Source organism: Drosophila ficusphila, unplaced genomic scaffold (genome assembly GCF_018152265.1).
Source record: "Drosophila ficusphila isolate 14025-0441.05 unplaced genomic scaffold, ASM1815226v1 contig_106, whole genome shotgun sequence".
Classification (NCBI taxonomy): Eukaryota; Metazoa; Arthropoda; class Insecta; order Diptera; family Drosophilidae; genus Drosophila; species Drosophila ficusphila.
In genome coordinates, this window is record NW_025063993.1 from 2569739 (window position 1) to 2584775 (window position 15037).

The 15037-nt window shown below is 49.8% G+C and overlaps 2 protein-coding genes across 4 annotated transcripts; one reads left to right on the top strand and one right to left on the bottom strand.

Moving 5' to 3' along the window:
• Nucleotides 1-865: 865 nt before the first annotated feature.
• Nucleotides 866-4774, top strand: LOC108088910 (endocuticle structural glycoprotein ABD-5). 3 transcript variants are annotated; one of them, XM_017186921.2, is made up of 2 exons: nucleotides 866-3701; nucleotides 3758-4774. In XM_017186921.2, the coding sequence occupies exon 2, from the start codon at nucleotides 3839-3841 to the stop codon at nucleotides 4406-4408; it is 570 nt and encodes a 189-aa protein (XP_017042410.1). In that variant the 5' UTR covers nucleotides 866-3701; nucleotides 3758-3838; the 3' UTR covers nucleotides 4409-4774. The 3 variants fall into 3 exon arrangements, with proteins under 3 accessions (XP_017042410.1, XP_017042408.1, XP_017042411.1); XM_017186919.2 differs by having other exon boundaries at nucleotides 866-2062; nucleotides 3475-4774; XM_017186922.2 differs by lacking the exon at nucleotides 866-3701 and having other exon boundaries at nucleotides 3871-3941; nucleotides 4007-4774.
• A 100-nt stretch (nucleotides 4775-4874) lies between these two features.
• LOC108088909 (ankyrin repeat and BTB/POZ domain-containing protein 2) lies at nucleotides 4875-13833 on the bottom strand. Its single transcript, XM_017186918.2, is given in 8 exon segments — nucleotides 4875-5375; nucleotides 5437-5764; nucleotides 6122-6485; nucleotides 7139-7907; nucleotides 8506-8910; nucleotides 8912-10631; nucleotides 12491-13124; nucleotides 13127-13833. Coding segments are annotated over 8 exon segments (4602 nt in total). The 5' UTR covers nucleotides 13266-13833; the 3' UTR covers nucleotides 4875-5132.
• Nucleotides 13834-15037: the final 1204 nt, after the last annotated feature.

Consider the following 15037-nt stretch of genomic DNA (forward strand, 5'->3'; position numbering starts at 1 on the left):
CAGGAATGTTTAGAGAACGAAATGTTCATATTCGCTGCTCTTCTTTTTTTGTGTATTTCCCCCTTTGTTGTTTATTTTCACCCCGCCAACTGATAGATACACCGGCTGACTAAGACCAAGATCCGAACCCGGGCCCGGGCCCGGCCCGGAGTGGGGATACGGGCCGGACTGGAGGACTGGGTGTGGCCGCGGCCATGTTTAGACTAAACAGCCCATCATCGAAATGTGGAGAGTGTGGAATTCTCCCCGCTCGACTGCGAAAACCGCTTGAACTTTGACGCCGAACTGCACTCGTCGATTCGATTCCCCCGATTCTTTTTGTCCGATTTTAGACACAGATTTTTCTATGCCATGGGGCGTGGGCGGTGGGAGAAGTGGGAGGAGTGGGTGGAGTGGGCGGTGTATTAGTGAAGGGAGAGTGGGTGGCGGGGCTGCCCATCTGCTGCCATTGAGCAGCAGCATAAATTGCCTGGCTCCTTGGCCCGCGATCGGATCGTTGGGATCGGTCCTCTGCACTTGAGAGCAGCCATTCATCGCGTGCTCGCGCCCTCTCTTTTCAATTCTGTAGCGCCCTCTCTTTCTTGCCGTGCAGCGCCGTCTCGCTCGCTCGCCCATTCATTTCGTGAATAGAATTTTCTAAATGTCTTTGAGTTTTCAAAATTTTGGAGCGTAGGTGCAGTGCGTCGCGAAGCGTCAGCGTGTACGGTTCGCCTTTAGGATCTCAAAAGTATCCCCAAGTGATCGGGAAGCCACACAGCAATTAAAGGAAAGTCCTCCCACCTGAACACCTGAGCACCTGAGGGGGAAACCTTTCACCTCTTCTGAATTACCCACGTTTCGAGCGATCACGATTGTGCCGAGTGCTGCCAAGTTGTGGGTGGTTCTGGGACCAGGATCCCAGGTTCCCAAGACTCCACACGGAAGTGGGCGGTTTTCGACGGCCCCTGTTGCCAGGTCCCCAGATAAACCACACCCACACAGATACACACACAGTGACGATAATTTTTCATCTTTCCAATATCCCACTCGACTGGCAAAATATTCGCTTTGCCTTTTGGCTAAAAATATTTAAAAATCCAAAAATCCACTCGTGTCGCTGGCGGCCGCTTCAACCTACTACGGCCGCCTGTTTTTCATAATTTTCAGTTTTATTTATTTATCCTATACATACTCGTACGTCCGCATATATTGCTGGCTCTCTGGCCGGCCGTCCGTCTGTTTTTTGTTGTGCGACTGCCGAAAGTTCTGCGCCTTTGCGCTGCCCGTCTCACTTGGCAAGTCGTCGTGTTTGTTTATCCCACCCGCCGACTTCCCGGCTTTCCCAGCCGCCGCCACCCTTGGCCGTGCATTCTCCCGGTGGCTTCCCACATTTTCGCGGCCTTTGTCTCCGCCGGATTTCGGAGTAGGTGGATGCCGATCCTAATTGCCAGCGCCGGGGAACAAATCACAACTTAATGGCCGAGTGGTGTACAACTTCCTCGCCCAGATATCTTTATAAATATATAGAGTATGTGCGCATATAGCTGGCATCGGAAGACAGCTGTGTGCATTGGCAGATGCCATCAGCATCAGCATCAGCAGCAGCAGCAGCATCGGCATCATCATCGGCTCGTCCATCCCGTCCATTGCGTATGTGGGGGAAGTCCATAAAAAAAGAAACCAAACCAGCACACAGTTATAAAAATAAAACTATTTTCGTATGGCCCGTGCATATAGACGCTCGATCGTTAGACAGCAGCGCCGATCGGCGCAGCCACAGTCGACTCTTGGCACAGTTTTCCAGAGCACAGATTGGTCCATAAATCAATCGAACCAAATTAAATTAATTCAATTCCCGAACACGCAAAACACAAGAACCAATCTCATCGCGGCAACATGTGTTCGGATCTGTATGTGTCGGATAGACTAAAAGTTAATGCATAAATTCTAGTCGATTTGTCTTTTTCCGCTTACTGAAGTTTTATTTGAACAACGTCAGGAAAGGGAAAAAGGCGTATTTACTAAGAGTTTGGCCATCAGTTTCACCTTCAACGGAGCAATGTGTCCACTCCTCTTCGTTAAGGTGAGTATGCCCCAATTTCCTTCATAATTGCGAAAGTCTCATGGGGATATATTTCATCTGGCTAATCAAAGTCACCAGTTTCAACGACGCATGCCACTCATTTTGCGGCTCGTTTGTACTCATTATTATCGAAATCATTAGCAGCCAACAAACATGTCCCCGAACCAGACAGAAAACTCTAATTAAACTCAAAGGGTGGACCCTCAATCTTTTCTATAGAGCTTACAATTTTATTATTCTAAATTAAAAAACACAGAAAGGGAGTAAGAAGTAATTTTGGTAAAATTATAAATCTTCATATTTTCAGTTCCATATTACAATGAAAAAATGAAATGAAAACCTATGGAAAATCGATTTAGAATTGAAAATGGCTACCCCTAAAGTATTTGAAATACGTGTTTGCATTTGAATTCTAAAAAGTTAGGTCCTCTAATTTCAAAAGAAATGAAATTACATAGAATGGAAAAATATTTTCCGCATATATCAATTCAGTAACTTTTTCTCGATTTAGATTTTTCTGTTGCTCAACTTTTATTCTGAATTTTGGCGATTCGATTGGTAATGAATTATTTCACAACCCGAACAAAGAAACAATACTTGCCAGATTCCCCGGTATGCGAAATTTAACAAATTGCTTCGCCCGCCGGCAGCAGATCCAATTCAGATCCAAATCGGGGCATTCTTCGGCATTGCTGTACCGTTTCAAATGAAACGAAAATTAAATGTAAAATTTATTGTTGCATAAACAAAATGCCAGGAAACCGACCGCATCCAAATCGAACGATGCGTATGTGGCACCTTTAAGTATTCTGCCCCTGCCCGCGATGGTTTTAGCCCATCCTCGCCCGCATCCTCATTCGCATCTCGATCTCCATCTCCATCTCCTTCTCCATTTCCATCCGAATCCCCATTCCCAATCCCCAACATCTCCATCTGACCGGCTGCTATGTGGAACGCATATAATATGGTCGGCTGGAGAGGATGGAGAACTTAGTGCTGCCTCATGCCCAGTGGCCAAAAATAACATCAATGGGGGCAGAGCGCGGTGTGTTTGCTTTGTTTATAGTTTTCGTGTAAACAATTGCAAGCGGAAAAACCAATCCGGCATGTTCGCGTTCGAGAAAAATCGAATCTGGAAAATGCCCAAAAAATGTAAAACCGAAGCGGTTGCAGCTGAAATGGAACTCAAGAGCGTAGGGAAAAGTGAGCAGGGGAACCACATCTATCTTTAGTAGTCATAATTTTCAACAATTCGAAAGAAAAATAAATCTCGGACCAGAAAAAAAAAGAAAAGCCCTTAAACGGTTAAACAACTTTTAATGTAATCAAAGAGAAACGCAAAATTATTGCGAAATTATTATTAATACAAATTTGGCTAATGTATGAACTCATATTTCTTATGATCACAACAGTAAACAAGAAATTATGTTTTGGGTCAATGTCGTAAAAAATGTAGTAACACATGTCGCCAATTCAATCAGTTTCGAATCTCTCGAGTTCAGATGTTGCTTCCCACCTCTTCGAATGCTTCGATGCCGGGGCGATGAGCAATAAGACCCTGGACATAAATTAGGAACCCCGAATTGCAGGCCGAGATTCGGAATTGCAATGGGAGATGGGAGATGGCAGATGAGCCTGGGTAAGAAGCTGGGTCTTTAATTAATTCTTAGAACGGGTTTCAAGTAAATACTCGAGATCCCACACAGTACATATTGCCATATTGTGTGTATGTAAGTGGCTGGATATTGTCCGATAACCGGTAAGCAGGCGACCGCAATGCCAATTCCAATTCAGTTTTGGCAATATAAAGAGCTGTCTTCGCTGAATCAGAGTCAAATCAAAGTCGGCTCCCCATCCAGACAGCAGCATGTTCAAGATTGTGAGTATCGCAGCATCGGGAAGAGACCACCACTAGGATTACCCCATTCCAAATCGTCTCGCCAGGTCATCATCTCGTTGGCCCTTTGCCTGGCGGTCGTTCTGAGTGCCCCGGTGGACCATGTGACCTCGACCACCCAGCCGCCGGTGGCCATCCTCGAGTCCTCCCACGAAAAGCACGAGGACGGATCCTACAACTTCTCCTATCTCGGCGAGGACGGCACCCACCGCCACGAGGAGGCGGTGGTCAGGAACCAGGGCACCGAGAACGAGTACCTCGAGATCAGCGGCTCCTACTCCTACTTCGACGCCAATGGCAAGGAGGTGACCGTCACCTACAAGGCCGACGACCACGGATTCGTTCCCGAGGGCGGCGCCATCCTGCCCCAGATTTCGCTGGCCGCCAAACAGGTCAGCGAGCAGGTGTCCCAGCCAGATCTCGACTACGTCAAGCCCCCTAAGCCCTAAGTCCCCAAAGGTTCAATAAACGAATGGTGCAACTGACATGGAACTTAATTCCGGTGTTCTAACTTTAAACTTCAGAGTTAGGAAGCAATGCAGGTGGCTTGAGGTAATTAGCTGAAGAAGTTTATAATTTTAAGACATTGAAGTAAACATTTAAATTAAGGGCTGAGAAATTGCTGATCAAATAGGTAATCAATCAAATCTTTTTGGCCTATTTATTTACACGTAAACAAAGGTTTCCGGATTGTTAATTATTCAACTGAAAGGAAAGTGGTCTGCAGAACACGTTTATGAATACCTCAGACAACAATACATTTTGATGAACGGAAGGTAGTTTTAATTATATCCAGTACCATTTAGCGTGGTGATGGTATAAGGCATTCAGATTTTAGCAGCGAAAGGTGGTTTTTTTGAATATCCGATAGTACTTACCTGGCAACTTCCTCTTTTGAAGTAAAAGCAATGGTAATTAAAATTTTACTTTCTTCATTTAATGCAGAAACAATTTCAACTACAAAATAATAGCTAGAGGACCGCCTGCTCGGCATCCTTAAGTTCGTAAAGGTTAACAGTGCGCTGAACAAATTGAAAATACAAAATACATCTAGGAATGGGCAGGGATCAGATCGGGCAGGGGAGGCATTATAATACATAAAAGCTCAAAGATTAAATTAAAACAATGCAATAAATAAGAATTGGATTCCTCCGAGGGAGCGGGCGTGGCTCCTCACTTTTTGACGGGCGTGGCCGGGGGCGATCGATAGGAGTTGACCAGGCCGCCGCCCGAGTTGGGCTTGCGGTTCTTCAGGCGGTTCTGGAGCGTTTGCAGCAGTCCGGCCAGCACGTCGTGGTTGGGGATCTTCTTGGCGAAGAGCAGGCGCTTCACGGAGTCGTCGTAGGTGAGCAGGGCCACCATATTCTGGAGCAGGAAGCACTGGCAGTACTCCAGCAGGCGGTTGGCATTGTAGACCTGAAAATGCCAATCGATTAGAATCCCCATAAGAACGAAGGCATTGCAATTGATTTCCCACCTTGGCGTGAATGTACATCGCGACCACGTTGTCCACGTCCACCATTTCCGAGCAGCGCGCCTCCGTGTAGCGCAGCAGTCCCTCCAGCTGGAAGAAGCTGGCCGCGGCCATCAGCTCGAGCACGTCGCCGTGGGACACGTCCAAGGAGCTGCAGCCGCCGCAGTAGAGGAACTGCATCACCAGCTGGAAGATGTGGTAGCGGATGTCGTTGATCTGCACCGTGGGCGTGGAGCTGGCCTCGCTCAGCTTCGAGCTCAGCATGCTCTGGAATCGCGGCGAAGCTGTTACCAGGACGATCTTGTGTCCGTAGAAGATCTTCCCCTCCACTCTGCAATGGATAAGTTAGGTAATTTGTTAGTGTAGTTCCACTAATGATGCTTATTGTTTTAAAAATAATTTTTACAAATTGAACTGTAGTATTCTCATTATTATTAGCAAATCAACGTAAGCGAAAAATACGGAAACACAATTTGGGTTAGAACTGAAGTAAGATAAGTATTCCTAATTCAGACCGAATGGCTTAGGGAAATCTTTTTTGTTTCATGTTGAAGGGAAGAATATCTTCCCTTGACCTTTTCCACATAATGATGCACATATGCACACAGACAAAAACCACTCATTAATTGTTGTGAATAAATAATTAAACCAAATTCTCTGGCTGAAATTCTCATACTCGTTCACCCACCTGAAGGTCACGTCGCTCAGCTCTGGGTTGTTGACGAACTTGGGGTCGATGCGGGATCCCTGGACGGGCTGCATCGGCGGCTGCTCCTTCACGGGGGGCAGGGTCTCCCAGCCGAAGCAGGTGGCGAAGATGTCCGCCAGGAGGAGGGTGGTGCCCTCGTTCTTGTTCCGGAAAATGTTGAACAGCAGGGGCAGGCACTCGCTGACGAACTGGGCGCTGTAGTCGTCGGGACAGACCTGCAGGAAGTCCTGGAGCAGCTGGTCGATGACCGCGTCCAGTCGGAGGTCGTGGGCCGCCGAGAGGGCGTGCATCCAGCAGTGGAGAGTCCACGGCACTCCCAGTTTCCGGAGCTCAATGGTTATATCTGCATGAAGATGTTAAATACAACAGGTATTAGTGGAATTCAAATAAGTAAAAATTGTTTCGCTCCGCCAAAAATAAATCTTCTGCCAACATACAAATAATCAGACAGCTTGTAAACAAAGCTCTTTCTACGGTTCTCGATCATATCTGGTTTAAAATTAATTAATGACTAATTTGTAGACGATTTTAAACCAATCAAATGAATTAGAAAAACATTAAATGCGGATTGAATCACTTAATCGGTCATTGCAGTCTATCTAATTTGAATTGGAAATGATCGCGGAGTTCACTTTGTGCTTATTTTTGACAAAAATATTTTCTTCACAAATAGGTCAATGCAGTAATGAATACTTTAATTGCCTATTTAAAAACTTTTATCTGTTATATATGTATATAATTCAATATACGATTTCAGGGTCGCACTTTGTTCTTTGCTGTGTGGCATATAATAATATTTTAACCAAATGTGCTGACCGAATGATGAATTAAAAAAGAAGTAGATGGTTGAAGTAGAATATCCTATATTAGCTGTAAGATCTAATCTCTTTAAGTGTAGTAAGTTGATAGTAGAAGTAGGATATCTATTCTAAATTACTTATAAAGATCTTTGATCTTACAACTTTGCTATATTATAAGCCCATACAATAAACTCACCCAAGTGATTGTTCTCGGCACTGTGGTACATGGCCTCCTGGAGTCGCTTGATCTGCGTCTTGTTGAGCAGCGGGAGAAGGTCCTCGCTGTTCGCGCTGCCACTGCCGCCACTGGGTCCTCCTGCTCCTCCGGGGCCACCGGCGCCCCTCGCCCCGCCCACGTCGCCCTCGGCGAGCATCTCCTCCAGCGAGAGCACGTCCCGCGTTCCCGGGGACACGGGGTGGGTGAGCAGCTTGCGGAGACACGACCGGTGGCCGTGGGCAGCCGCCACGGAGATGGCGCAAAAGCATCCCTTCTGCGCAGATCCCGCGAAGCAGAGCGAGTCCTTCTGCTGCGTGGACAGGAAGGCGTTGGCTCCGTGGGCCAGCAGCAGCGCCACGATCTCCAGGTTCCCGGTGCCGGCGGCCAGCTGCAGCGGGGTCAGGGTGCACTTCTCCTCGCTGCTCCTGGCCCCGCCCTCCACCTTGCCGCCCCTCTCCAGGAGGATCCTCAGGGCCACATAGTTGGCTCTGCTGGCGGCGAAGCTCAGTGCCGTCCAGTGCTGCGTGTCCGGCTGGATGGCCGGGTGGCCAGCGCTCCCGGCGGGCGGCACCTCCACGTTCGGGTCGCATCCGGCGTCCAGGAGGGCGTGCAGCGCCACCTCGTCGTTCCGGATGCTGGCGATCATCAGGGCGGTCAGTCCGGCGCTGTTCTGGGTGTCGTACCTCGTCGTTGGGGGCAGCAGCTGGGCGGCCTGGGCCAAAAGTTCCGCCCGACCAGTCAGAAGGAGCTGAAGGTGGAGTTCAAAGTAAGGGTAAGGCTTACTACAATAAGATTTAATCATCCCTAACTTGCTTATGTTTAACTCCAAAACGCATTAGCTGTTAATTAGATTGATTTTTTATTAAGATGCGGTATTCGAACTTTCCATTAGTAAAATTTGAATCTTTTAAAAACTTAAATCAAATCAAATTAATTGAAAAGAATTTTTAATCATGTAGTTGTCTACAAAATACTTTTCAGATTTCATGTCTTATTGGAAATCAAAATTCTCAGTATTGATAAGTTTGCGATCAGCATCACCTTCTGAAGCGATCTAGGAAAGTTCGAAAATTCTTTATAGAATTAACGGAAACATAATTATAACATCGTTTTTTTTTATCATACGTGCATGATTATTGGAATATAGAGTTTTCTAACGATGCTTGAATTTCGAATTGAATTTCATAACCATCGGACGACTATGAACAACCGTCCAAAATATAGAAAATTGTTAGGAACTCCATCATAGCTTCGATGTTGTTTAATGTATTATGTATTTTGCTCGACATTTGTGCTGACTGCAAGGGTATATCATCCTTTACTGATTTTAATAGGAAACCACTCACCTTAAAGGCCACTCCAATGGTGGCTCGTCTGCCCAGCTCGGAGGTGTCCTCCCCGATTCCGATCCCGATGCCGCCGACCACGGGCGAGCTGCAGCTGCTGCTGGCCGTTCCCGTGCCCGTGGAGCTGCCGGCGGGGGCGTTGTTGAAGTGCGTCTTCTTGGTGGGCAGCTCCTCGTCGTGGGCCACCGGCCGGATGGGGCAGTCGACGCCGGGGAGCAGCAGCCTGGCGGCCTGCATCACGTCGTCCTTGTCGATCATCAGGGCGCTGCGGTGCTCGGCGTGGGCGGCGGCCACCCGGAGCCACTCGGCCAGCGGCGGCAGCACCACGTAGGCGCGCTCGTAGCACAGCTCCTGCACGTGGTGGCCAGTGGCGGAGGAGGAGGCGCCCACCCCTCCGCCCGGAGGGAGCCACCTGCGCCTGGGCGGCGCCGCAGCCGGAGGCGGCGAGGAGCTCCGTGTGCTCCAGCTGGGAGCAGCGCATAAAGTAGAAGAGCGCGGCGAGCGCGGATCCGGAGAGGGCGGCGGCCAGCTGGAACTCCTGCTGGGTGCGCAGGGCCTTCTCCTTCAGCTCCCGCACGCTGCCCACGCAGGTGGCCAGCGAGGAGGCACTGGCCCACCTGGGCAGCGCCAGGGCTCCGCTGGCCACACGCCCGGCGTTCAGGTGGGCGAACGGCTGCAGCAGTCCCCACACGTCGCCCGATCCCGCGATGCTCTGGTCGAGGGCGGCGGCCGTGCTGCCGTGGCACTGCAGCGCGATCTCCTCCAGGAGGTTCTCCACGCCGGCGCAGAGGTAGACGGCCGCGTACTCGTGGATGAACTTGCCCAGCCGCGCGTCCGTCATCCAGCGGTAGAAGCGGCCCACGGACAGCTGGAGGCCCGCCCGCGCCGACTTGCTCTGCTTGAGGGCGCTCTCGCCGGGCACCGCGAACATGGCGGCCGCCCGGAGGCAGGCCTTCGTGCAGGAGTCCGCCAGCGCGGAGCTGAGCACCACGCGCAGGGCGCCGGCCACCTCCTGCTTGGAGCAGAGGCCCACGCCGGCGGAGAAGCGCTGGATCTCGCGCGCGATCCGCACCAGCGCCCGCTGGAGCAGGTAGCCCAGGCGGGAGACCGCCTCCACGGCCAGGTGCTCCGCCTGCTGCTGGCAGCGGCCGTGGCGCAGGACGCGCAGGATGCACTGCTGGCTCCACGGCGGGTGCTGCAGCTCCACCAGCCGGTTGTGCGAGTCCACCCACACGAACTCGTCCGCGCTGGTGCTGGTCACCACGGTCTCCAGCGAGGAGTACCTGCCCAGCCGGCGGGCCGGCTCCGAGCTCTCCGACCCAGCGCTCAGGCTGCTGTAGGTGCTGCTGCTCGTCTGGGAGCGCAGCGTGAGCATGGCCAGCTTGATGTCCTCCAGCCCGGTCCCGCTCCACGGAGCCTTACCGGCGGGCATGATGCCGCGGTGGCGCCGCGACCGCGTGCTCCTGTTGGTCACGCCCGCCGCCAGCCGGTCCTCGGGCAGCGGGCCCAGGGTCATCCCGCCCGCCGGCGAGGAGCTGTGCCCGCCCGTGTCCGACATGCTGGCGTGCCCGGAGCTGCGGTTCTCGTCCGAGGAGCTGTGGCACTCCTGCACGCGCTGCAGCGCCCTAAACTGGTCGTGCTGGTGGCTCCTGGCTGGCGTCTGGCTTCCCGAGGTCGTGGGGATGCCCAGGGTGGGTCTGCTGGGCGACACCTGGCTCTGGCCAAGGCTGCCGCTCAGCTGGGGGGGCTGCGACTTGACCGGCGTGCTCTGGACGGTCAGGCGGGCAGGTCCCGCCACCGCCCGCTGGGGCACCACCGCCTTCGAGGCGGAGACCGGGGAGGGAAGCTTGCCGGACGGGGTCACCTGGCCGACACCCGACGCGGTCACCAGCTTGTGCGGCAGCCCCTTGTTCGGCTGCTGGGCCAGCTCCTTGAAGACCCGCGGCGCCGGAGTGGCCATGGCCACCGCGAGACCCTTCTGCGGGGCGAGGGGCGTCTGCGCGGGGGGTTGCGGGTGCGGCTGCTGCAGGGGCGACTGCATCTGCGGCGGGGGCACGGGCGGCAGGCCGGTGATCTGGCTGGGAGCCGGGTGCTGGCCAAAGTTCGGCGGCAAGTTGCCAGTGGGTCTGGAACGAGAAGCACGTTGGTTCATTGGTAATGCGTTGCAACAAATGAATACTTAAACTAAAGATATAAAAGGCTGGAAGTGTGGAAATCAGACAAGTCTTAACTGTGTGAGGATTTTAGATCTTATTAAATTGGTATTCTGTTAGGTACAAATAATTGTTTTAGGAAGCATTTTTCATAGCCACACTGAATATTAAATTTACCCATATTAAATTGATCTTTTATAAACAAATAACTCTTTTAAAGAATATTTTTCACAGCCACATTAAATATTCAAGTTGTACTGAATTCTTAATTAAACCTGACCCATTTTCGGGGTCGAAAATGATGCAACTCACGAAGATTCCTCTGCGAAAAAGAGAATCCCAGCAAAACTAAACAAAAGCTTTGACTAACGGACGGCTGAAAGAGATGTCGCACTGCCGCTAATCTTTGTTCACACAATCTTGACTATCTTCTAGTTAGTCACGAGCCGAACTTGAAAGCAGTGACACCTAATAAAATGTCGGCGGCAGCGAACTAAATATGCAAAGGTCGCACTAAGTCGAGAGCTCTGGTTGAAAAACTAAACTGACTTACGAACTTACTGTCTGAATAAAATGCAAAACAATGAATAAATACGCATTTTATTATCTGGGAATTAAATAATATTTTAAAGCAGGTTGTACAGAATTCTTTTATCATTCGCGATTCGTTCTCACATTTCTCCGGGCCTCCGTGATTATCATCTCCTAACTGGGTTGGCAAAACCGAAATACAAAGCGATATTAAAAGCCAGTTACGATTTTTCATTTGCATGCGAAAAGTTGGATGTCTCTGGCATCTATTCATTCTTTTTGGACATTGTTATCATTCGGATTTGCCCATCCCTTCGGCAGTTTATGCTGTAACTTGAGCTCCGATTGACCCAAATTCAAATGCTGACTTCGCCCGACGAGTCTTTTATTGTCTCTCTTGACAATATATCTTTAATACAGATCTTTAAGGCTTAAATAGGGTTCTGTGCTTAATACGATTTATGAGTGGAGCTTTGAGTTTCTTGGCAGTACGGTTATTATGAACTAATTCCGAATCTAAAACTTGATTAGTTTTTGGGCAAGGAACGATGACCTTTAGCTGTTTGTTTTTGTTTTGGAATCTATCAGACCTATTAAATGAGTTAATTCTTTATACAAAAGCCAACAAATCAAACCATTAGAACTGATCCAAATTAAGGAAGCTCATTTGGCTGACGAGTATGCAAATGAAAGGCAAACCTTAACGATCTTGTCTAAACATTATGAGTTGTAAAATCGAACATCTTCTTTAATATAGGACATTAAACTTAAAGTTAAGCTTTACTGTCCCAAAAGCTTATATATATTTTGTAATTCCTTGAGAAGATCTTTTTGTGTAAATATGTGTTTTCAAACTCAAAGTAAAATTAATGGATGCCTCCTAACGGAATTCTCAATGATTTCGAGCCACCCCTTCTGATTATTATTTTTCCAATTAAAGGAAACAGATTGATATTACTTTCAACTGTTTCGTTTTGTAATTGAATTGCAATCTTGGGAGGAGGAGTCACTTCTGACATCTTCCCGACCTCGATTCGATTCATCAGTCGCAACTGAGCCTGCCATTTGAACCCGAGTCACGTTCCTTTCCCTTTTGCCAATCAAGTGCCACCCAGTTCTACGCCCAGAAGAGATCCCTTTTCCCCGACTTTCACAAAAGAACTGCAGCAGTGGTGCACCCACTACTCACACACACAAATAGAAATGAAAAATGGGAAATGGGAAATGGGTAGTGGGAAATGGGAAACGTAAAATGGGAATGTGGAGATAATGGTGATCCGGAGGCTTCCCCGTACCCGTACCGTTTGGCGGCCCTGCGCCACTCCTGAACGTAGCTCCAGTCGCACGAGTCCGTCTCCGCCTCATCTTGGCCAGGGTCGTCGCTGTCGTCGCCCCCGCTGTCCTCCTCCTCCTCCGCACCAGTGGCTGCATCGGGTTTCGCTGGGCCCACGACGGCCAGAGTGGGTTTCGCCACCGTTTCCACCAGCGCACTGGCTCGCCGGTAATTGCCTTCAATTCTGATATTAATTACGCCGTTCTGCACGCTCTCAATGTAGGGCGGCAGTTCGTCATCCGCTGGCGGGGTTGTCCCCACCTCTCCCTCCCCCTCCGCTGGTGGAGACCCCTCCTCCTTCTCCTTCTCCGAATCCAATCCGCTGGGCTTCTTGAGCTTCTGGGACATCTCCTGCACCAGCTGCGAGTGGAGCTCCTCCGGCGAGGGCACTGGCGACGGCTGGCCGCGGTGGATCGAGTCCCCGAAGTAGATCACCACCTTGTGGTTGGGCTTCTTCGCCCGCGAGGAGTCCTCGGTCGCCCAGTCGGGCAGCTCCTCGATGGGCGTGGGCGAGGGCGTCTGCGGGGGGCGTGGCACCGACGCTTGCTGCGCCAGCATCTCGCTGTTCCGCAGCGACTGCGGCTGGAAGTTCTTGAGGGAGATCCCCTGCGCCGCAGGATGAAGTTGTCGTTGAGCATCCTGCTGAGCAGATTGGCGCCGCCAGGAGCCGCCTTCTTGCCACTGGGCTTGTAGCCACGCAGCTCGCGGCACAGGCTGCAGGTGCAATCTTTGGTGCAATACATTGTGTTGCTCTTAGTCTCGCTTTGGTTTCATTACAGATAACTTTGCATCAATTAAATAAGAATTAATCTTATAGTTCGTTAGAGTCTCTATATTAATTTCATAACCTTTTTAAAGGTTCGTATGTTTATTCGATCATATGTCCGTGGTTGATCGTTTAGCATTTCAATGGCTTTGCGTTATTATTTTTACAAGCTCCGCATTTGAATAGTATATTTTGAACAGAATCTCATTTACTCCACAACGGGTTCTGTTTTATGTCATCTTTCACTGACAAAACCTTTCGATACACAAATTTGGTTAGTTTTCCACGGTTTTCGGATACTTTTGAGCACTTCTTCGCACACAGCCAACTGCTTCTTCGCTCGGCTTGGAGTTTTCCATTTCACTGTCGCACTGGTAATGATGGCAATCATGCAAATTATAAATTATCGTTGCTCTGGTGCTCATCCATCCGCGGCCGAGACTCGGAAAGTCGAACGCCCGAAAAGTGGACCCGCCGAATACCCAAAACCCGCGGTGCGTTCGCTCTCGGCTGGAACTGAAGCTCGACTGAAACCGAAGCTCGGATTTGGTTTGGTTTGCTTTGCTTTGGGCCACAGCTGCTGCGGCGCAGTGGCAGTCGAGGCAGACTGCGACTGAGCTGCCCCGTCATTGTCGGCGGCTGGCGGTATCTGTTTTTCCTCATTTTCACAGCGCGTTTTGGGCCTTCGGCGTCCGGGGTTTGGGGCCCCAGCCACCTTGCACGGAGGGTCCGCGGGTCTCGGCTTGGGTAATTTTTCCATTTGCTTCTCAGCTGTGTGACCAAAACAATGGCGCTGCCACAACACCAGCAGGCAGCCTTTGAGGGCTCACTTTGCGCTGTACTGGAGCAATATCACCGAGTTTTCTTTTCATTTTCCCGCTCGCAGTTGTTGCTGCGTGATTTTCCAAAAGTCACTGCGATAGGTGGCAGTGATGCTCAGCGGGGGAAATTGTAAAACCGAGGGAAGTTGTCAGGCTGGGCTTCTGACAAGCCACTTCGAAAACTCAAACAACATGCGTATTTTTTGTAAGTAACTATCTAATTTATTAAAATATTTACTTAGAAAAATGTATGTACATCAACTGATGGAAAAACTGAGAGGCCCAAAATAATTTAAAACCATTTTAATGGAGAACATAACAACTGTAGCTCTAATGAGTTAAAGTTATAAAGTAATTCATAATTCCAAACAGCTTAGTTTTAAACAAATATATGTTAGCACAGGTAGATTTACTGTGCAAGGTTGAACATATTTCAAGCAAATACCCTCCGCAATTCGGAGTTTTTTAATTGCTGCTCTGAATCGAGCAGGGTAAGGTTTCAAAATAGAGTTTTTAAAATTCATTTAAAGTTGCTCTGAAGCTAATTAAGAGTTCTCGGGGCTCATTTGCTGATCACACGAGTTTACCTCACTGAAACCTCCCAAGCAGGTAAAATAGAGTGACTGGCCAAAGTGGCCAACATCTCTGCCGGCGGGCCTTGCACTGAATTTAATTATGGATAACTGTTCGGCGGGCCAAGGGAGCATGGCAGCTGAGTGCCACCCAGCACACGAAGGTTATACAATCTCGGCACTTATCAGATCGTTTTGCCAGCTTCCTTGCGTGGAGAACCCGGGCCGAGTCCCATTCCCATCCCAGTCCGAGGCACCGAGGCCCCAAGATGGTTAGATTCTGGGCGAGAAACAAGCGCGTTCTGAGCATGGCCAGACGTGCGTAGGCTTCGAGGTACATCTACAAGATACATCTC